This window comes from Triturus cristatus, chromosome 9 (assembly GCF_964204655.1).
Source record: "Triturus cristatus chromosome 9, aTriCri1.1, whole genome shotgun sequence".
Lineage (NCBI taxonomy): Eukaryota > Metazoa > Chordata > Amphibia > Caudata > Salamandridae > Triturus > Triturus cristatus.
The window spans coordinates 1,187,893,763-1,187,917,462 of NC_140592.1; the positions used below are offsets into that span (position 1 = coordinate 1,187,893,763).

Genomic DNA, 23,700 nt, shown 5'->3' on the forward strand with positions numbered 1-23,700 from the left:
TTCCACGACGAGTGTAGTGACGGATGCTTCTCTCCAGGGCTGAGGAGCGCATTCCGGGGACTTGCAGATTCAAGGAAAGTGGTCTCCTTTGGAATCGACGTACCACATCAATTTCCTGGAACTCAGATCTGTCTTCCTGGCACTGAAGGCCTTCCTTCCGTCCTTCCAGACCAACTCGCTGCTGATACAGACGGACAATACAACCACGATGTATTACCTGAACAAGCAGGGGGGGTCGAGATCGCGCACTCTGTCGCAGGAGGCGCAGGCGATCTGGCGCTGGCTGGTGGCCCGAGGGCTGACGATTACGGCCACGCATCTGCCAGGGGAGCAGAATGCTCAGGCGGACGCCTTGAGCAGGCTGATTCAGGAAAACCACGAATGGGTCATAAACGACGAAGTACTAGGAGAAGTCTTCGCAAGGTGGGGGACTCCAGACGTAGATCTGTTCGCCACTGCCGAAAACAGCAAAGGCCGAGACTTCGCATCCAGGTACTACCAGCGGGGGACGCTGGGGAATGCGCTATGGATCGATTTGGTCGAACAGCTTTCTGTACGCTTTTCCACCCATTCCCCTGATTCCGGCGGTGCTCATCAAGCTGTCCCAGTCCAGGGCGCGGATGATCCTGATCGCCCCGGAGTGGCCCAGGCAGTGGTGGTTCACGGACCTTCTTCACCGGTCTCTCTTTCCTCACATGCGGTTGCCGTGCAGGCCGGACCTTCTCACGAAGTTCGGGGGGCGGTTGGTGCACCCCAACCTCTCGTCTTTGAGTTTGGCGGCATGGCTCCTGAAATAGTGCAATATGGCCATCTGAATCTACCAGACGATTGTATGGACATACTGAAGGAGTCTAAACGACCTTCCACTAGGACATCCTATGCTTACAAGTGGAAGAGGTTCTGTATCTGGTGTAAGTCCAAGAACTTTGATCCGACAACATGTAAGGAAGATGTCATCCTTCCATACCTTTTACATCTGGCGCAGTCTGGCCTTAATTTCCATTCCATTAAGGTTCATCTGGCTGCTTTGACTGCTTACAGGAAATGCCCTTCACAGACTTCCTTCTTTCAGATCCCTGTGGTCAAGGATTTTTTGGAAGGCTTGAGGAAAGTGTTTCCTCCCGTCAGACTTCCCTCTCCTTCCTGGGACTTGAATGTGGTGCTGTCCAGACTGATGAAGGAGCCTTTTGAACCCATTCACAAGGCTTCATTGCAGCACCTATCCTGGAAGGCGGCGTTCCTAGTGGCCATTACATAGGCCCGCAGGGTGAGTGAACTTCAGGCATTATGTTGTCAAGAACCTTATACTGTATTTCATGCTGCTAAGGTTGTGATGCGTACTCACCCTAAATTTCTGCCTAAGGTTATCTCTGACTTTCATGTCAACCAAACCATAACTCTACCTACGTTCTTTCAGAATCCCTCTTCGCCAGCGGAAAGGTCTCTCCATTCCCTGGATGTTCAGAGGGTGTTGAAATTTTATCTGGATAAAACCACGGATATTCGTAGGTCTGACCAATTGTTTAATTATGGCTCAGTCAGGACTGGTCTTGCGACCTCTAAGCAGTCCATTTCTTGGTGGATTGTGTCCTGCATACAATTGTGTTATCAAAAGGCTAATAAGACCTTAGGGGGTAAGCCTAAGGCTCATTCCACCAGGGGCAAAGCTGCCACGACGGCTTTGCTGCGTAATGTTCCTATTGCAGAAATCTGCAAGGCGGCCACTTGGAAGTCGGTCCATACCTTTGCTGCGCATTACTGTCTGGACTCGGATGCCAGGGCAGATGCTCAGGTTGGGCAGGCTTCGCTGCGAAATTTGTTCGCACAGTAGTGGTTTTTGTCTTGTTGTTCTCCACCGCTGTTGTTGTGTGGGGATGGGCTTGCCATTCTATTCTCTAGATTATGACTATACACAGAGATCCCCTACTACAGAAGGAGTAGTTTCTTTTCTGTAACTCCAGTTCTGTAGTAGGGGTATCTCTGTTATAGTCATAAGCGCCCGTCCTCCTCCCCGGTGGAGAGATATTTATTCATATGAAGAATGCTACCGGTCTGGCGTGCTACGCCTTCAAAAAGAACTGAAAGTAAATGGGACCTGCTGGGCATTCTGGGATACTGGGGAAAGTTCTGGAAATCTGGAAAGTTTTCTTAAAGGCACAGTATCCTGTTCTAAGCCACATAATGGCAGCCTATGGGGCTTGTCTGTCCACTTCTTCCTCTCTATCATTCCAGTGGCTTTTGCTGGTAGAGGCAGGGTTTTTTCCTATGTGGAGAAAAACTAGACAGGCAGTGCTGTTTGTGGATGTTGGTGGAATTCTAGTTGAAGTACTGGACAGTGTAGCCTGTGGGTATAGGCTGCATTATCGGTCTTTAAATTAAATTCTCTCTTAAAGGTGTATGCAGGTCTGCATGATTTGTCACCTTTTAGAGATTATTTTTTATTGCTCCGGGGTCCACGCACATGGGCGGGACTATTCACTAGATTATGACTATAACAGAGATACCCCTACTACAGAACTGGAGTTACAGAACAGAAACTACTCCTTATGGGGATTTAATCCATCAGGTAATAGGGCATGGAGGTTTAAAAGCGCAGCAGAGTTCATGCAGTTTGCAGGTGTGCACTGCTGAGTGGCTGGTGGTCATTTTGTTTTAAAGAAGTTTTGCCTTGCAGGGTTGCATTTAAAAGTAAATTAATTGCACAGTCGACGTTGGTGCTATGGGCACTGTAAAATGGTAACTTACACTATTTTTACAATTTAGGTACCCCCAAGGTCTTCCCTAGGTGTCCAAGGGGTGAAGGGTCATGTATCTAAAAGCTGGACCGTATAAAAGTGGTTTTATAAACCCCGGTGAGGGAATTCTTCCCATGTTATGTTTTTTACCACTGTAGATACTTATTTAGGCCAACATTGCAATATTTTATGCAGACTAATAATAAACCTTCCATCAAGAGCTCTATCAGCGCCCAGTTTGAGGACTCTTCACTGGCTTCCTGTTAAGGCGCGATGCCGCTTCAAAATCCTCTGTCTCGCTCACAAGAACATATATGGAACCGGGCCAAGCTATTTTGCCAAGAAACTTAGCTGGCATCAGCCAAGTAGGTCGTTCAGATCAAGTACTAAATGTCTCCTCACCCCTCGAAGAATCCGCACCGCATGAAATGGCGGCCGATCCTTCTCCTTTCTCGCACCAGTTTTCTGGAACAAGCTTCCGCCTCATCCTCTTTCTACCTCTGATCATAAGCTCTTCTGTATAGAGCTAAAAACTTGGTTATTCAACCATCTATAACGCCTTCATATCCGATCGTCAGTCCTCACTGAGTCTTCGCTAGCGCAATGAGACCCTTTGGTGATATGCACGCTTAATAAGTTCCTCTGACTTGACTTGACTATGCATGCATAATTCTTGCCAGGAAGGAAATAAAATATCTTTCAAAGACTTGGAAGAATGGTATAGATAAATCCAACAGGTTGCGCTGGTTGAATTTATTACAACTTGTGCAGAAAATAAGTTATAACACTTTCTTGTCTGTAAGACACAAGCCAGCCTTCCTGCAGTCTCCCCTAATTGGTCAGCTCTAACAGGATTAGCCAGGCTGCCTTAATTAGGTGATAAGTGCCCTGGCCGAGTAGAGGTTATCTGAGTGGGAGAGCTCTTCAGTGGCACAGTAATGCGAGAGCAGCGTGATGGGCCATAACACATGAGCTTCAAAGAAGAGCAGGACAGGCAAAAATGTAAGTCAGGCCTACCCCCTCTTCCTGCCAGTTGGGAGGCTTAAGGAAGGAATTTGCAGATGTGACTGGACGCCTCCCTGCACTGAAACCACAACCTCCATCCATTCTAGGAGCCCCAACCGACTCATGCCCTCACCATGCCTTCATCCTCGGACACAAAGAATTCTGACCCTCACTCACCAGCATCATCAACTCGAAGTTCAGATCTGCTACTACCGTGGGACGACTCCTGGTGGCCCTCCGCCAATGGACCAGCACCCACCACCACAACCTCTGTATCATCCTTGACAGCGAGCTTTCCATGAGACAACAGGTCAACTTTGCTACCTCCAGCTGCTTCAACACTTTCAGAATGCATGGTAAAGTTTTCATATGGATCCCAAATGACACCAGAAGAACCATCACTCAAGCCTGCATCACCAGTTGACTTTACCAAGGGAACACCCTCTACGCCGGAACCACCGCCCTCCTCTTCAAGTACCTCCAAACAATCCAGAACGCAGCAGCAAGAATCCTCCTGGAACTGGTCAGACGATGCCACATCACCCCCCACCTCCGTAGCCTGCACTGGCTCTCTGTCAAGAAGAGATGCCACTTCAGGCTGCTCATGCCCTCCCACAAACCCTTCCACAACATGGGACCAGAAACCCTGAACAACCGCCTGACATTCCACCAGCCCACCAGACACCTTCGGTCTGCCTCCATGGCCCATGCAACCGTCCTCCCGCATCCATCGTACTCTAGCTGGAGGACACCCCTTTTCCCACCTCACTGCCAAGGCCTGGAACGGCTTCCCATCAACTTACGAAACTCTACCTCCCTTGCCAAGTTCAGGACAGGCCTCAAGACCTGCATGTTCGAATCGCCCCACCACACAGTGCCTGGATACCCTCCGGGGTGATTAGCGCACACTACACATACTGATATTCATTGACCGAATGAAACATGCAGGTTTCACGTCTGTAGAAACCTGGGAAGCCTCTGTTCAATGCCAACCATCTTTCAGAGAGCTGCAAACGTGGAATCCAGTGAGCTCCATATTACATACAACTAGCCTCACCCAGACCTTCCATTGATTCGCAGATAAACACTGGATTTAAGCCTCCACACAGGTCAAGATCAATCTAATATTTAGAAGCTAATAGCCACCATAAGAGTACATACGTCATAAAAAAACAGATACAGAGTGATCATCCAGAATAAATTCATACTCACTATTGTTAAAACAGTATTAAAAATTGTAAAATCAAATAACATAATAGTGTACATAGAAGAAAGCTGGCCAGAGAGGAATTATCAAATAAAATAATTTAAGTTCATATACCGCACTCGGGCCACACAATATCTAGGCAAAGGAACTTACTAAGGAAAATTGGGCAAATCTTTTACACGGGGAGGCCAGTAGACATCTCCTCTTGAAGGGTACAGAAAGTGGCAATCCCTACCCTTAGTCAGTTATGTGTGGGGGTATTATTTTTTGTGTGGTATTCAATAATTACCACAGAAAAAAATCTATAATGGAGGTGAGTCACATAGATACCTACTTATCAATTGACAAAAGCAAGGGTCTTAACATCCCACCCTCCAAATAGGAGTAATGTGCACCTTTGGTCCAGGCAGAGGACTGAGTCAGTGCTGCGGCAAAATGTTTATGGTGTGTGGGGCGGCAACCTTCCCTTCTTCCTCCAAAGCATAACACCTTTCACAGGCGTGTGAGGGCATCACTTCCTCTTAAGGAACCCCCCCCCCCCCATCACATGCCCAACCTGAGATACAGCACCACAGGAGTCCTGATTACTATCAGAATTTCGCTCCCAGCCATCCTGTTTTAGAATTTTAGCACCAATTATGAGGTAATGTGATAATGAAACACAGTAACTTGTTGAATTTTTGTTATTTGGCACCTGTCCATAAGTGTTTTCCATATATACAGAAGTGTTTCTGTCATTATGCAATATTAGCTAATAGTTGTTAAGTTTGTTAGTAACTTATAACAAACTACCTGAATTAATTTTGATGATAACCTGTTTCCTGTTTTTGCTTTTGTTAAAAAGTAATAAACCAAATCCTAACCAGATCACTGTAAATAATGTCAAGCCGGCTGTCAATGGGACTGCAGTACAAGGACAGAACCCAGTGATAGGACGGGCATGTGAAAGCTGCTACAGTAAGTTATTTAAAATGTTCTTCATTAATTGTGCAGATTAGCTGACCAGTTTATGAATGTAAAAGGTTAATATAAATAGCATCTTACTATGTGCGTCCCAGGATTCAGCGCTCAAGCTTACCCGTTAATAAAGTAACAATGGACAATTGCTGTGTACAGTTATCTGTTTTTCATTATTTGTTTGTTCATCTCACGTCTTCTATGTTAAGGGCAATTACTCAAATTGATGCACATTTTCTAAATATAAATGTTATAAAATGTGCAGGTAATTTCTTAGGGGAAAGTGTGCATTATGGAACTTGTAATTTGGCCGCCAGGTGTTGGCTAATTTTATGTTGATTTTTAGTATGTATTACAGGAGCCTCAAGATAGCCTGCACATACCCAAAATAAAATATAGGCTCTATCAACTTACTTATTGAATTTGGGATGAGCCTTACCTTTTGATGTTTAGTGATGAGCAAAGAGAAGGTTGCTGTAGTTGTAGGGGCTTAGATAGAGCAGAGTGACCATCAAGCATGTTGATATTTGAGATGTTTGTTGTAGCTCCTGACCCAGTCAAGAAAGTGAATTTGTGCTTTTTCTTGTTCTGTTAAATACTGTTTATTTTCCGGTCCAAAGGCCTGCTAATTTGATCTCATGGTTGATTTTCTAGACTTTTTAGGGCAATATTTATACAGCGAGCAAACGCAAGCCACTACTCTTTAGCACCTATCTGTTTATTACTCCCTCACCTATCTGTTTTCCACTTACTCACATGGTAAGCCACTGAATTTAATGTTCGAGGCATGTGAGCTGTAGATCACATGCTTTGCATAAGCCTGCCTCCTAGTGTTGGGTCCGGATGTTTGCTCTTTGATTTTCTTCGAAGAAGTCTTTTCTAGTCACGAGGTAGGTGACTCCTTCTTTCATGATAATGCGCATGGGCATCGATTCCATTGTTGGATTTTTTTTCTGCCGGCGGGTTTGAACGTGAATTGCGGCGCTCCGGTTCAACACAGTTTCTCGGGTTCCCCTCGGTGCGCAATCCACTATCCTCGACGGTAATGTTTCTCAATCGCGTTTCCCATTCTCCGCGTATCATTTCGACTCAAGGTCTTCGGTCAGAAGATTTGTGGAGGGCTGTTGGGCCTACCTGCGTCGGGCCCGCTAGCAGTCGATGGAACGGACTCCATTTAAAATCTGTCCTGGGTGTCTCGCTAAGTTCCGCACATTGACTTGCAATAAGTGTGCAACCTGTGTCTATCCCCGGAATACGACGAACAGGACTGCGACGCATGCAGATCTTTTCGATCTAAGAAGACGCTCCGTGACCATCTGGCTCGACGTCACGAAAAGCATCAGCAAAGCAGCTCCGTACCGGATGTCTTCGGAGAAGACTCAAACCATGAAGAATCCCACGTGCAAGAAGCCGATGCAAGTAGGACCACATTTCTGTGTCCGAAGCCGACTCCGCCACGGAAGACTAAATAACACTGGGTCAACGTACAGTGCGTACTGATACTCCCGTTCCCTATCACTTACTGAAGAAAACGGCTCCGGTTCTTCCTGACACTTCTCTCCACATCAGGGCCTCCCAAATTAGTCTGCTTTCTGATTCACTTAGCTGTCCAAGTTCTTCCTGTCAGCATTCCGCATGTTTCTAAAATTAAAGAGCCCACAGACATATTCTCTACCTGGCTGCATCAAACACCCAATAATTTGACCCCCTTCATGAACCACTCTTAGTTCCACCACTTTAACAACACTCCGCCTTCTAATTGGCTAGCCTCTGCAAATTTACCCAATTTTTTCACTGCCCTATACTCTTTCATCTCCTTCCTTAAAACCTAAAAAACCCTAAATGCTCAGCATGTTAAGATTATGGATGAAATCTTGCACCCTAGAAAATATAGTTCTTTAATTGGACAGGATCACATCTCTTTGCCAAAATGTCTTGGAGAAATCCAAATATTACAACAATCTCCTCTCGTATTGCAAACCCAAAACATTTTGTAGACCATATTCTCATCTTTCATATCACCGCCCTGTCCAACTTCACAGGCGATGCCTACTATGACCTCAAAATATCTGGTACCAGAAACATGCTCAGCACCCTGCTCAATACTTCACTTCTCTCTCCTTCCAATTGCACCACCCACTCAGTCTATTTCTTTTTCCACCGCAGCTGAACTTATTGGCGTTCTCTGAAGAGCCAAATCTTTTTTTGTTGTTACTGACTCTTACTCCACCACCTAGTTAAGAATCGTCTGAGTAGAAGCAGCACTGAGGTCTCACCAACGCCCTCTCGCCATATCCTAATATTCAGATGACATGGTGCTTTACGTATGCGACTTAAATACACAGCTAGCATCTCTTATTTGAGAATACATGAGATATGAATGGTATTCTGGACTGAGTTTCAACTGGCCCAAGTCAACCATAATTTCCCTAACTCCGTGCACAGAGCACCACGCACTAGATTTCCCACTAGAGTGATGCACAGAGCCTATTATTTATATGGGTATATGGGCTCACAGGGACCCTGAAATAGTCATCTGATAGAACAGTCTCAAAATTGGACGATCAGGTGGCCTGGTGGTACACTTAAGCTGGACGCTGGCTGACAGGGTGGCGGTCATGAAAATGGTTGTATTGCCCAGGTTTTTGTACATGTTCATTAACATTCCCATTGCTTTGACAACGGCCTTCTTCAACACCCTCAGGTCCTGCATAATGTCACTAACCTTGGCGGGAAAACAGCCTATAATTAACTGGAGTGCACTCACTCAAGCTTATGAACAGGGTGGGTTTGGTTCCCGGGATATCTATCTCTATGTTCGAGGCATATGAGCTGCAGATCACACACTTAGGATAAGATCGCCATCTGGTGTTGGGCTCGGATGATTGCAGGTTGTTGTTGTCTTCGGAAGAAGCCTTTTGGTCCCGAGATAGGTGCCTCCTCCCCTGGACAACAGTGCGCATGGGCATCCACTCCATCCTCAGATTGTTTTTTTCCGCCATTGGGTTCAGATGAACTTTTCCACTCCGGCTGAAAACTTCTGAAAATCCAGGTTTCGAAGCAAAAAACCTTTACAACTCGACGTCGAAATTCAATCGGACCGGTTCCGGACACGGCTCATGGAAAGGACACCTTTTAAAAAATGCCCCCAATGTGGAGCAAAGTTCCCCCACAGTGACCACCATGAGGTCTGCAACCTGTGCCTCTCGCCGGAACATAACGAATCCAGCTGTCCAGCCTGCGCCGCATTCCGATCCAAGAAAACCATCCGGGACCGAAGAGCTCAACGCCATATCATGGCCAGACCGGCTCCAGAACCAGAGGACAACTTTGCTCAGGATGTCCCGGAAGAAGATTCCGAAGAACTCCAAATTATATCCGAAGTGGACGATTCCGATGACCTCATCACTCCGGGGCAACGAGTGAGTACCAGTGCCCCTACCTGAACCCCCCCAAAAAAGGCATTGGTCAAGACTCCGCCAGCTGGCCCCAGTCGTGACCGAAAACCGTCTTCAGAAGCCCCGCCCTCGGGCTCGGCTCCGAAGAAATATAAGCCTACAGGTGGCTTGGGCTCGAGCAAACCACATGTTATAGTACCCACAGTACCTTCGGCACCAAAGACTCAAGACCTCTCGGCACCGAAGCAGGCTCCGAAACCATCGAGACCTATTGAAAAACCGGCATCTAAAGCTATCAAGCTCAAAGATTCCCTCTCGGCACCAAAATCTCCACCAGCACCGAAACGTTCTTCGGCACCGAAATCGTCATCGGCACCGAAACCATCATCGGCACCGAAACCATCATCGGCACCGAAACAGCTGTCTAAAGTCCAAAAAGACTCTACCGATCATCCAAAACATAGATCGGAACCGAAAAAATCAGCACCAAAGCCACTTTCGGACAATGAAGAACTTTTTCACCCTGATCCCACGCAAAAAAGGATTTATATCAATCCAAAAACTGGACATGTCACCGATGTGCCATACAAAAAAAGGAAGCTGGACACAACACCATCTCCAGCTCCCATACAGAAGAAAGACTCCGCCACCTCACCCATTCGTCCTTCCTCCCCTATATCACCTCTCACCCCACCCCCCTGCCCCACCTCCTTCTCCTCTACCATCTCCTTCACATACACCACCTCCACACCACAGGATGATGATGGCTTAGGGGGAGGGGGTGATCCGGGAGACCTTAATGATCCTTTCACACTCCCGGATACGGCACCCTTAGATGACTGGGCTTACCCTTTACCTGATATTCCTGATCCCACTACATACCCCTCCAAACCCTCCCCTCCAGATGACCACCTAGGGTTTGGGCAGCTGATAAACAGGGCGGCACTTTTCCATGGCGTCACCATGCATTCAGATACACCCGAAGAAGACTTCTTCTAGACACATTCGAACAGTCTCAAAAATCAGTTCAAATCTTGCCCATGATTAAGGGAGTCATAAAACACGCCACAGAGGTTTTTAAAGACCCTGTCAGAGCTAGGGTTCTTAACCCCCGAATTGAAAAAAAATATAGACCTGCCCCACAAGATTCCGCTTACATTAAAGCCCAGCTCCCTCAGCTCCCGCTAGACTCTTTAGTAGTTTCAAACGCAAGAAAGCGGACTAACTCCCAAACAGGAGACACACCGCCCCCAGACAAGCTATTAGAGGCCTAGGGCAAAAGAGTTGCAGCACAAGCTGCTAACCATTGGCGTATTGCCAACACACAAGCCCTATTAGCCCGATATGATAGGGCTCATTATGATCAGTTAGAAGATCTTTTACAACACCTACCAGATCAGTACAAATCCCAGGCCAATGACCTCATCCAAGAGGGGAAACTCATATCTAACGCATCAATCAAATGTGCACTAGATGCTGCGGACACTGCTTCTAGGGCGGTCAACACAAGCATACTTCTTAGACACCATGCATGGCTACGTATTTTAGGCTTTAAGCCGGAAGTACAAACAACAATACTTGGTCAACCATTCAACCAAGAGCAACTATTTGGGCCCGCAGTAGATACTGCACTTGAGAAGATGAAAAAAGATAACGAGACTGCTAAATCAATAGGAGCATTACAGTCTCCACAACCACGAGGCTCCTTTCGACGCTCCTTCTATAGGGGAGCCTCCAAAAATATTGGGACAGACACCTCTTCCACTTTCAAAACCTCCGCGCAAACATCCCCCAACAGAGGATATTTTAGAGGAGGATATAGGGGAAACAACACCAAGGGCCGAGGTCGGGGCAATACCAACACCCGCACCTCTCCAGCCACTAAACAGTGACTTGCCTCCACTCCCCCCAGACCTTTCCACTCCGGTCGGGGGAAGACTCCAACAGTTCCTACCTGTCTGGAATTCCATTACAACAGACAAGTGGGTAAGACAAATTATCCAGTTTGGTTACTGCCTCGAACTCACAAACACCCCCCACACATACCACCCAAACACCGTCCAATGTCACCACACCATCTTACACTCCTCAAACAGGAAATTCGGTCCTTGCTTCAAAAACACGCAATAGAACCAGTTCCACTCCAACATCAGGGTACAGGAGTATATTCTCTATACTTCCTAATCCCCAAAAAGGACGAGACGTTAAGACCCATACTCGACCTCAGACTCCTAAATCAGTACATACACTCAGATCACTTCCATATGATCACTCTTCAACAAGTGCTCCCGCTACTTCAACAAGACTATTTCCTTGCCACATTAGACCTCAAGGACGCATACTTTCACATCCCCATGCATCCTGCTCACAGGAAGTACCTAAGATTTGTTGTAGACGGACAGCACTATCAGTTTACGGTCCTCCCATTCGGAGTAACAACTGCACCCAGGGTATTCACCAAATGCCTAGCAGTAGTGGCAGCGCACCTCAGGAGACCACAAATCCATGTCTTCCCGTATCTCGACGATTGGCTCATAAAAGCCAATTCTTTCGTCAAATGCGTTCTCCACACTCACCGCACTATTCAAACCTTACACAACTTGGGATTTACCATCAACTATCCCAAATCTCAACTGCAACCCTCCCACATACATCAATATCTGGGAGCCACCATAAATACTTCCAAGGCCATAGCTTATCCCAGCACAGCCAGGATAGCCAACATACAAAACCTCATCTTAAAATTTCAAACTCAACACTTTCTTCCAGCAAGAGTGTTTATGCAACTATTAGGCATGATGGCGTCATGCATCTCCATTGTGCCTCACGCACGACTTCAAATGCGTCCCTTGCAAGAATGTCTAGCACAACAGTGGAACCAGGCTCACGGACAACTTACCGATCTGGTGTTGGTGGACAGTCGCTCACTTCGCTCACTGAAATGGTGGAACACCATCAACCTGTCCAAAGGGCAGCCGTTCTTACAGCCTCCACAAATAGTGCTGACAACCGACGCATCTCTCACAGGGTGGGGAGCCCATCTCCTACAACACACCACTCAGGGCAAATGGACCACTCAACAAAAACTGCTCCATATCAATCACCTAGAACTTCTAGCGGTGTTCCTAGCACTGAAATCTTTTCAAGTACATCTAAGGAACAAAACTGTCCTCATCCGCACAGACAACATGACGACCATGTATTACATACAAAAACAGAAGGAGACACATTCTCTCCAACTGTCCCAACTCGCACAGAACATTTGGAGATGGGCAATTCCCCAAAACATCTACCTGCTAGCGGAACACCTTCCAGGGGTTCACAACAGGGTTTAACAGAGGTTAAAGTTAGATATAACCTTACTCTCTGAAGTGGTAGTTTGGTCGAGCAGTAAGGCAGTACCAGAGGACAGTGTAAAGTATTTGTTGTACACACTCAGTCAGCAAATGGTCTCACACACTCAATAACTGAACTCTAGGCCAATGGTTTATATATAAAAAATATATGCTTGTTTTATTTTAAAACCAACAATTGGAATTAAAATATACTTTCTCAGAATGAGATGCTTTATATAAATACTTTTGCAAGATGTAATTGACTTTTGTAAACAGTTACAGGTGGTTGCAATAGGCAACACTATTTTAAACACAATAATGCATTGAGCTCAATGGAAGTTTCAAGTTATTTGAAACAGATTACTTTTAGGATTACTTTTGGAATTCCAGGACTGGATCCTAGATTCAGTCCTGGGTCAGTACTTAGAATCAAGTGATGAAAGTCGACTTAATTACTGTAATGATTTTTAAACAATATTTAACTATTTTAAAAGTTGACAGAAAATATTTCAAAGAAAACTGTCAATGATTCCCTATGGAAGAAAATTCAGGTTACAGGTACAGTATGTACTCGTTACTTTTGTAATCCAGTACTGGGTGCCTAGACTCAGTACTGGGACCTTTATCCAAACAGGTAAGTAATTACGTTTTCAGATATTATACGATTTTTGAAGAATATTTAAAGATTGCAGAAATCTACACTTAGAAGAAATTTCACAGAAAAACAGTCAATGGTTTCCTACGGAAGAAAATTGAGTTAAGGGTAAGTACAGTTGTAGGTATTTTTCAGAGTCAGTGCTGGGCACCAAGATCCAGCACTGGGAGCTCACCTAAGAGCAGGTGAGTAAATTCGTTTTTGTCACTCGGCTGATTTTTGGTGAATATTTGAAGATTTGAAAAGTCCACACTTCGAAGAAATTTTAGGAAAAAGCCAGTCAATGTTACCCTATGAGGAAGATAGAGTTTGCGGTTTAAGGGTAAGTACTCGTCTGGCAGAGTTGAGGTTCTGGGCATAGACTCAGGGGTCCCCCAGGGTCAGGTAGGTACAGTTGGTTCACCCTCAGCGGCTCTAGGGCGGCCGGGTGCAGAAGGGAGTTAGGCTCAATGTTATCCTATGAGGGATAGGGGGCCTTGTTTGGTGGCTGCTGACTGGCAAGCCACGCGGTTGTGGGAGCTGGGCTCCTGGTCACTTACTCAGGGCAAGTGGGGAAGTAGGTAGGTGTAGAGTTTTCACTGCCAGGGCCACTCGGGCGGCTGGGTGCAGAGTGCTTTTGAGCCTTCGGTCGCTCAATTGATTTCAATGGGAAATCTCCGGTTTAGAAAAAGACTGCAAGCTCGGGGACGAGGACTCTTCAGGTGCCACCATCACTTTGAGAGGTAAGTTGGGTAGTTGGAGGATAGGTAGGTACCCCGGGAGTGGGCACAGGGGGCCGTGGGGCGCCGCGTGCAGGGGTGCCTTTTGGTGTCGGGAAATCTTACCCTATGTTGATCGCGGTTGGGGGGGGGCACCTTGTTCTGAGGCTGCAGGCTTCTTCCGGAGTGTCGAGGAAGGTCCTTGGGTGCCGCACACGGGGTCACAGTCGCCGTGGGGTCGTCCTCAGGGTCTTTGTTCACTCCGGCACTGGCCAGGCTTGGCTGGTGCAGAGTGTGCTGGGTTCGCGGTTCCGGGCTGCTGCCAGGGATTAGAGGTAGGTTTTGAGTAGAGCCTCTACTCATGGGAGTCCCTGGGGCTTAGAGCCAAGAGGTAGCCAGGTCCTCCGGGGTTTGTGAGGTTGCTGGCCACGAGATGCCGGGTTGGAGCAGGAGCAGGTTCGAGGGTCGACAGGCCGGTAGGGCTGGGGCCAAAGCAGTTGGTGTCTTCCTCTTTTTTAGCAGCTGCAGGGCAGGTCTTCTTTCTTCTTGCTCTTCTTTGTAGTTTGAAATCTGGAATCTGGGGAAGGAAGGTTCAGGGTGCCCCTAAATACTAGATTTAGGGGCGTTACAGGTAGGTGAAGGGCAGGGGCCAATGGGTCCCTGTCCTGGGGTGGGTACACCCCCTCTCCTACCTCTCTCCTGTGGGAGGGGGGCAGGAGCCTAGTCCTGATTGGCAGGGCTTCCCATCTTCAAGATGGCGAGAGCCCGGAGATGTGCTTCACCTCGCCTCCCCCACCTGGGGGGTGGGGTTGGCACATCCCATGTCCTTATTTGGGGTTTCCGGCCAAGCTTCCCGCCAGAGTTGGGGGTTGCAGTGGCCTGGGGAATCTCACAGAGGCGGAATGCCTTTGAAGCTTCCCCCTGCCCATCCTGGGGGAGGAGATTTAGCACCTCGCCAAGGATGTGCATTGTTGCAGACCCAGGAGAGCAGGGGCTCTCTTACCCAGGGGTCCAGCAACATGTCTGCTGTGTGGCAGCCTAGGCAGCCTCAGAACAGACGTGGATTGTAGGTTTAGGTTTCAGGGGGCCTCTATAAGATGCCCTCTGTGGTGCTTTGTACCTTAAATCACACACTGGCACCAGTGTGGATTTAATGTGCTGAGCAGTTTGATACCCAACTTCTCAGTCTTCAGTGCTGCCATTATGGTGCTGTGGAGTTCGTGTTTGACAAGCTCCCAGCACCATATACTCTTAGCTTGCAACACTGCACTTACAGGACCCAGGAATGGACCTGGGTACTGTAGGGGCACAGGGCTCCTGCCTCTGTGCTCACACCACTGGCATAGGGTACCCAGTTAGAGGGGTGGCTGATGTATGCCAGGGCAATGTAGGTTGTGGGCATGGCACACAGGGATGTGTGCCATGTCGACTCTCTGTTTTGTCTTGTATCCAGACACTCAGCCTGCAAGAGCAGTGTGTGTGTGTTAGGGTACAGGGCCTCTAAGGGTGGCACAATGAGTGCTGCAGCCCTTGGAGGCCTTCCCTGGTCACAATGCCCTGGGTACCTAGGGTACCATTTACCAGGGGCTGACATGTGGCCAGGGTTTGCCAATTTGGGTTTTGGCTGTTAGGCAGTTTTTAGGGAAGGAACACAGGCCCTGGGCACCTGATTGGCAGGAGCCCAGGGCACAACAAGGAAAAGTGCATCAGCTATTAGGCAAAAAAAGGGGGGGGGGGGAGGTTACTGCAACAGAAACCCACTTTCTTACAACTGTGTACTCTGTACACACTGAACCTTACTTTGGTGCAGTATATACAGAGCCACTTTCTTACACTATCCGCTTTTCCCTCCAAATGTCTCCTTTGCTCTGTGCTAAGAAATGTATGTTAAGCAGTGCACCCCCAGCGACCTTTTTGTGTTAACAAGTGAGTGAAACCAGCCCCCCGTCACAGCAGTAATCTGCTGTAAGCTGTTTAAACTGTGTTTAATAGGGACTGCACTTCGTTTTTTGGCCATGAGAGTGAGTAAAGCGTTATACAAATAGTGTTGTTGGAGGACAAGTTTGCCAGGGCCTTACCAAAGTGTGGATTGAGCCTGTCTGTCTCTTAAGAGATTTCTGAACAGAGGAGCAGCTTCCAACTCCCTGGCCAGCAAACCTTGTCTGAGGTAGCTGGGACCTTATATAGTCTGAAATTGTTTGGTACATGTGTACACTGATTGGCGGTTGTATCTGATGTTTCTATTAGATTAGGGTTAGTGTCCTCATTGGTTGGATATTTGAGGCTTCTGATTGGTTTCTGGGTCTGTGATTCAATCAATGTAGGGTTGGGACTAGGGCTAGGGTTAGGAGTTCTATTAGAAGTAGGGACTAGGACTTCCTGTGCCATGGGTTGCTTGGACTAGAGTTGGGACTACTGGTAGTGCTAGGGCCTTTATTGGACGTAGAGATCGGGGTTTTTGAAACTGATTGGGTGCTTGGACTAGGGCTAAGATTGGCTGTAAGGTCCTGGTCTCCTATTGATTCTAGATTTTAGGGCAAGTGTTGTGAGTGGATAGTGTTAGGGCTAGGGTTCCCATTGGCTGAAGGAGTAACCTGAGTAATAGGGCTATAAAAGGCTAAGGGCGCCTCAGCCCGGGTGTCGAGGCTAAGGGTGGAGAGGACAAGGGTGAGTGCCTGTTTGAGCCTGTCCGAGACTGGTTGGGACCTGGGCCAGAAATGCTGCCCATTTTCCCATTCATTAATACCCACCCTATGTATGTTTCCCTCTGTATATAAGCATTAATTTCACTATAGATATGTACCTATCTTTGTGTATTGCTTTGTATAAACATGTAGAATAATTGTTATCTAAACAAAACAACAAAAATATATATATATATATACATTTCTCTCTGCCTTTGGTCTACATGTGCTTGCTTCCATTGTGCATCTAAGTACCTCCATGTACTTGGATCTGTGTCTGTTAGCATATCCAATGCACTACCCTATTTCTCATCCTGTACCTCTATCAATATCTTTAATCTGCATATACTTACCTCCTTTATGCATCTATATACTCTCAATGTACTTGTGGATCTATATATTGATCACTTTCTTCTAAATTAGAATTTCCAATGCACTTCCCTCTCTCTCACCCTATACATCTATCATTACATCCTCTACACCCACTCTCTCATTTATCCCAAACCCCATACCACTACTATGTTCCACAAAATAACCCTTTCTTGACTCTCTCCTACTCTACCCCTCCTTGCATCATCTGCCACTTCTTTTACTATATACCGATCCCCCACAACAAACCTTTCTAAACTCTTCCCTCTGACTCCTCCCCTCCAAAAACCCTTTTTACTCGTCCAAACGCCTCCTCCTACTGCTATGACCACTCGCCATCTAATCAGAACTAGGCTACTGCCCCCCCTCCCCCACTGGAGAGAGGCAGGATAGGGGGTGTACCCACCCCAGGACAGGGTCCCCGTCCTTCACCTACCTGTAACGCCCCTAAATCTGGTATTTAGGGGCACCTTGAACCTTCCTTCCCCAGATTCCAGATTCCGAAATACAAAGAAGAGCAAGAAGAAAGAAGACCTGCCCTGCAGCTGCTAAGAAGAGAAAGACACCAACTGCTTTGGCCCCAGCCCTACCGGCCTGTCGACCCTCGAACCTGCTCCTGCTACAACCCGGCATCTCTTGAGGCCAGCAACTTCACAAAACCCGGAGGACCTGGCTACCTTTTGGCTCTAAGCACCTGGGACTCCCATGAGTAGAGGCGCTACTCAAAATCCGCTTCCAATCCCTGGCATCAGCCCGGAACCGCGAACTAGGCCTGGGCTAAAATTTCGTTCCGTTCGCGGAAAGTGCGATAATTTGACATTTTCGCGTTCCGCGGAAAGCGCGAAAATGTCAAAATGTACGCATTCCGCAGGTTGGGGATAATTTGTTTCTTGCTCGCGCTGTAAAATAATACATTCTTGCGCGCGCACGATCGCCTTACATGAATCCCTGCGTTTGCCGACAAGTTTTCTTGATCCGGTCGCGTTCTCCATGAGATGTTGTATTGTTTTTAGCCATTTGCGCTGTCTCGCGACCGTTCGCGCCCGCAGTGATGTCATGCGTCGCGCGATCACGTCTTTCTTCTCGCGATCATGCACCGCGAGACAACTGAAAACAAGATGGCCGCGCCCGCGAGCAACCACATGGGTAAGTTGGCGAGCCGCAACCATGCAGAAAATCTCGCGAACATGCGGGGAAAAAACTTCCGCATCTTCGCGATATTTCCGCGTGTTTGCGATAATTTTTAAAATTTTCGCGATAATTTGCGAAAATGGATTTCGCAACTTCCGCCCACTCCTACTGCGAACCCTGCACACTCTGCACCCGCCAAGCCTGGCCTGTGTTGGAGTGAACAAAGACCACGAGGACGACCCCCCCTGGCGACTCTGACCCAGAGTCCAGCACCCAAGGACTTCCCTCAACGCTCCTGACGCCTCAGAACCAGGTACCCCCCCCACCGCGATCAACAGAGGGTAAGATTTCCCGACACCAAAAGGCACCCCTGCACCCAACGCCCTGCGGCCCCCTGGGCCCATCTCCTGGGTACCTACCTATCCTCCAACTACCCAACTTACCTCTCGAAGTGGTGGTGGCACCTGAAGAATCTTCGTCCCCAAGCTTGCAGTCTTTTTCTAAACCGGAGCTTTCCCATTGAGACCAATTGAGTGCCCGAAGGCTCAAAAGCACCCTGCACCCAGCCGCCCGAGTGGCCCTGGCAGTGTAACCGTTGCACCTATCTACTTCCCCCATTTGCCCTGAGCAAGTTACCAGGAGCACAGCTCCCACAGCCGCGTGGCCTGCTAGTCAGCAGCCACCAACCAAGGCCCCCCTGCCTCCCATAGGATAACATTGGGCCTAACTCTCTCTGCACCCGTCTACCCCTGTGCCGCTGAGGGTGTGACAACTGTACCTACCTGACCCTGGGAGACCCCTGAGTCGGTGCCCAGAACCTTAACTTTGCCAGTCGAGTACTTACCTGAAAGCCGATAACTCAATTTTCTCCCTATGGTAACATTGACTGGTTTCTTCTGAAATTTCTTCTAAGTGTGGAGTTTTCAAAACTTAAAATATTCACCAAAAATCACCGAGTAACGAAAACGAAAATACTCACCTGCTATTAGGTGAGCTCCCAGTGCTGGATCTTGGTGCCCAGCACTGACCCTGAACAATATTCACAACCGTACTTACCAGTAACCCAATTTTCTTCCCTAGGAAATCATTGTCTGTTTTTTCTGTGAAATTTCTTCTAAGTGTCGATTTTTGCAAACTTGAAATATTCATTTAAAATCGTACAAACTGTGAACACATAATTACTTACCTGCTTTAGATAGAGGTCCCAGTACTGAGTCTAGGCACCCAGTACTGGATTACAAAAGTAACAAGAACATACTATACCTGCAACTTGAATTTTCTTCCCTAGGGAATCATTGACTGTTTTCTATGAAATATTTTCTAAGTGTCAACTTTTAAAATAGCAAAATATTGTCTAAAAATCGTGACAGCAACTAAGTTGACTTTTATCACTTGTTTCTGAGAACTGACCCAGGACTGAATCTCGGATCCAGTCCTGGAATTACAAAAGTAATCCTGAAAGTAAGCTACTGCAAATAACTTAAAACTTCTATTGAACTCAATGCATTATTGTGTTTGAACTTGTGTTGCCTATTGCAACAATCTGTAACTTTCTACAAAAGCCAATTTCATATTGCAAAAGTATTTATTTAAAGCATCTCATTCTGAGAAAGTATATTTTGATAACTATTGTTGGTTATAAAATAAAACCAGCATATATTTTTTATATAAAAACCATTGGCCTAGAGCTCAGTTATTAAGTGTGTGAGACCATTTGCTGACTGAGTGTGCGCAACAAATGCTTTCCACTGTCCTCTGATACTGCCTCACTGCTCGACCAAGCTACCACTTCAGAGAGTAAGGTTATATCTAACTTTAGCCTCTGCCAAACCTCTGGGGACTGTGGACTCTGTACACACTGTACCTATTTGGGAACAGTATATACAGAGCCACTTTCTCACAGAAGCGCTATATAAATACAAACCTTCTTTCCTCTGCTATCCTTCTGCTATCCTTCCGAATCCAAATAACTGACTAACATATCCACCACTTAAAATGTACTTGCATTTTTCACTATACTAATTTAACACTAATCCTCTATGGGTCCCAGAGTAGCGTGCTACTCACTGAAAAGCGCTTCGATGCCTTGTTAGGGGTAGTAAGTACTATACAAATGCAATTACAATACAATACTATACACAGCACCACGAGGGCCTGGCATGCTCTTGGTGTATGATTGAATAAGTCTCCGCTATACTCACCAGCACTGCCATTACTTTACCACCTGGACATCTCAGGAACTCAAGGCTCTTTCCATTCTTGCAGAGGTGTGTGTGGAAACAATGGGAGATGTTTAACTGCCAGGGAAATTCATAATGATAGATGCTATATCTGATAGAGATATCTAGCCGCAGATTCCTTTCCGTTGAACTTCCAGGCGTTAGGCTGGATCCGGGAGATTTTTGATAGCAGTACTCCTGCGCACTGGTAGGTAGGTTCGTCGTCGTGGCGTCTGCATCGTCAATGTAACTGCGACTTGGGCGCACTGACGTCCGTACTTTACTTTCCGTGCCAGCCAGCGCAGATCCGTTGAAGAGCTACCCCCCTGTCACTTTTTGACAGTTCTTTTGATTTTTTTCTAACTCCTTTTGGTGTGTTAGGATGTCCAGTAGGAAGACTTCAGGGTTCAAGCCGTGCGGCTCCAGTCACAGCACCATATCGGTAACAGACCCCCACCTCGTGTGTTTCTGGTGCCTGGAGCATGACCACGACACAGTCTCGTGCTCCGATTGCTGGGCCATAGCGCCAAAGGCGTGGCGGTTCCTGAAGCTGCTCGCTGCCCGGCACTCACCGCCTAGGTGGCCTCCTCAATCTCGCTCCCGGTCAAGGGGAAGGTCCGAGCATCGCTCCGGGGGCTCGAAGTCCTCTCGTTAAAGTAGTCGGGTAAGAGGCACCACAAGAAGTCGAAGCATGCTTCATCGTCGCCCTGTCCACTATACGGCGAGATGGAGGAGCCTCAGCGTTATAGGCCCCGTTCCGCGGTGCGGGCACCTAGGTTGACTCCGTGCCTCCCTCCCTTTCCGGGGCCGGGAACAACCCCCGCCCAACTCAAGGAGTTTTACGACACCATGTGCGCTGTGTGTGGGCGGCCTGACCATGCCGGCATGCCTTCGGGCCCCACAGGCCCAGGTGAAGGAGATATCATGGGTCCGCGCCTCTGGCTCTGGCCCGCAGCAACATTCCGCAGCGCTGCGTCCAACGCCGAGGTCTCCAGTGCTACCTGCGCCCGCCGGTGGTCCCCCATCCTCATTCCAGATGATACGGAGCAGGTCTGGCATCCACTGATGCAGAGGCCTGTGCTGACAGATCCGTACGGCGTTATACCATCTAACCAGCCCCTTTCTGAAGGTTTGGGGTTAGGTGAAGTGGATTGGGAGGGGGAGCATGATCCCTTAGAAATCCCGCAGCCCCTGGACATGGATTGGTATGAGGAACTGGGTGATGCCAGTGTCCTGGTCACCTCCCCAGATTCTGGCATGCTGTCTCCTAACCTGGCCACGGAGGAGGAGGCATGGTTTGGTATGGTGGTGCGTAGAGCTGCGGAGGTCCTGGACCTGTACCTTCTTACAGTGGCTGTCAAGACGAATGTCTTGACTGAGGTCTGGCAGCCTGGTGTCTGCTCATCGGAACCCTTGCCTTTTAACAAGGCCTTTACGGACATTCTTTTGGGCACCTGGTTCAACCCAAACACAGGGGCTCCAGTGACTAGGACAATTGTCTGCCGCCATCGTCCTGCACCGGGTGACCCAGTTTTTCTCACTGCCCACCCCACCCCTGAAAGCTTGGTGGTCCAGGCTTCCACTTCCCATGGCATGTTCACTTCCGCCCATCCAGACAGGAAATCCAAACGGCTGGAGACCTTTGGAAAGAAAATGTTCTCGTCCACCATCCTAGCATTGCAGTCGGTGAACACCGCATGCCTTTTGGGCTGTTACTGCCAGTCTATATGGGTGCTCCCTAGGGTCTCGGAGGAGGACTGGTTCCTGCTCTCCCGAGTAATATCAGACGGGAGAAATGCATGGAAGTTCGCCATTCACTGTGGCTTGGACATGACTGACTCACTGGGCAAAACGATTTCTTCGACAGTGGCGATCAGGCACCACGCCTGGCCGAGGACATCAGGCTTTTCGAGGGATGTCCAGGCAAACCTCATGGACATGCTTTTTGATGGCTTGAGCGCGTCAAGGATTCACGGGCTACGGCCAAATCCTTGGGCCTCAGTACCACACTCTGGACTGCGTCTGCTTTTCGCTCCTTTCGTGGCTACAGAAGGCACTTCCAAACACATCAATCCTATTCCAGCCAGCGGGTTCTGCAAGTTCAGCAACCTCTGCAGGGCCGTGGCAGCGGTTCATTCCGTCTTAAAGGGGCGGGAGGCCAGAAGTCGAACCAAGCCACCATCCCCTTCTCCACCGCAAAACCTTCCGAGTTTTCAGTGGGTGGCAGGATCCCATCAACTCCACCACTGGCGTGACATCACCTCGGACAGGTCGGACTCCCTCCCCTTCGAGGCTACCCCTCCCTTTATGCCTCCAACTTATGACCGGCTGGCGGAGGATCATCTTTCGCTACTCCACAAGGAATTTAAGGCTCTCTTGGCCAAGTGAGCTATAGAGAGGGTTCCTGGGCCAGAAATATGCTGTGGTTCCTATTCTCGCTATTTCCTGGTTCCAGAGGAGGACAGAGGCCTCCGTTCTACTCTCGACCTCGGAGCCCTCAACTACTTCCTCAAGAAGGAGAAATTCAAAATGCTCACTCTGGCTCAGATACTGTCTGCCCTAGACCCGGGAGACTGGATGGTAGTGTTGGACTTGCAGGATGCCTATTTCCACATTCCCATCCTGCAGGCCCATTTTCGTTACCTTCGGTTTACAGTGTGCCAGGAGCACTTTCAGTTTGCTGTGCTCCCCATTGGCCCCACCAGTACCCCGTGGGTGTTGACCAAGGTGATGGCGATGGCCGCAACTCATCTGTGGAGATCCGGGGTTCCAGTCTTCCCCCTATCTCAACGACTGATTGTTGAAGGTGGGCTTGTCCCAAGCAGCCATCTCCCATCTTCAGACTATGGCGAGCCTCTTCCATTCGCTGGGGTTCACCATCAACGTGCTGAAGTCACACCTGACTCCCTCTCAGACACTCCCTTTCATCGGAGCAGTTCTGGACATGGTGCAGTTTCAGGCTTATCCTCCCGAGCGGCAAGTCCAGGATATTCAGGCTATGATACCAATATTTCAGCCTCTATCCTGGATTTCGGTGAGAATTACTCTGAGGCTGTTGAGCGTCATGGCCTTTTAGTATCCTTCCTGTGAACCATGCCAGATAGCACATGCAAGCTCTGCAATGGGTCCTGAAGTTCCAATGGGTGGAGCATCGGGGAGATCTCACCGACCTGGTCCAGATCTCGAGGCCACTGTGAAAGACCTGCAGTGGTGGCTATCAAACCACAATTGGGTCAGAAGAAGACCCCTCTCCCTTCCCCATTCAGACCTCACTGTAGTGACGGATGCATCCCTTCTAGGATGGGGC

At 48.2% G+C, this 23,700-nt stretch overlaps 1 protein-coding gene across 4 annotated transcripts in view; it reads left to right on the forward strand.

The window, feature by feature from the left end:
- MTA1 (metastasis associated 1) overlaps nucleotides 1–23,700 on the forward strand; it is an 842,399-nt gene that overhangs the window by 412,953 nt on the left and 405,746 nt on the right. For all 4 annotated transcript variants that reach the window (XM_085627173.1, XM_085627175.1, XM_085627174.1 and 1 more), the window contains exon 12: nucleotides 5,792–5,904. In XM_085627173.1, coding sequence (XP_085483299.1) covers nucleotides 5,792–5,904 — 113 coding nt within the window. The remainder of the gene's footprint in view (nucleotides 1–5,791; nucleotides 5,905–23,700) is intronic.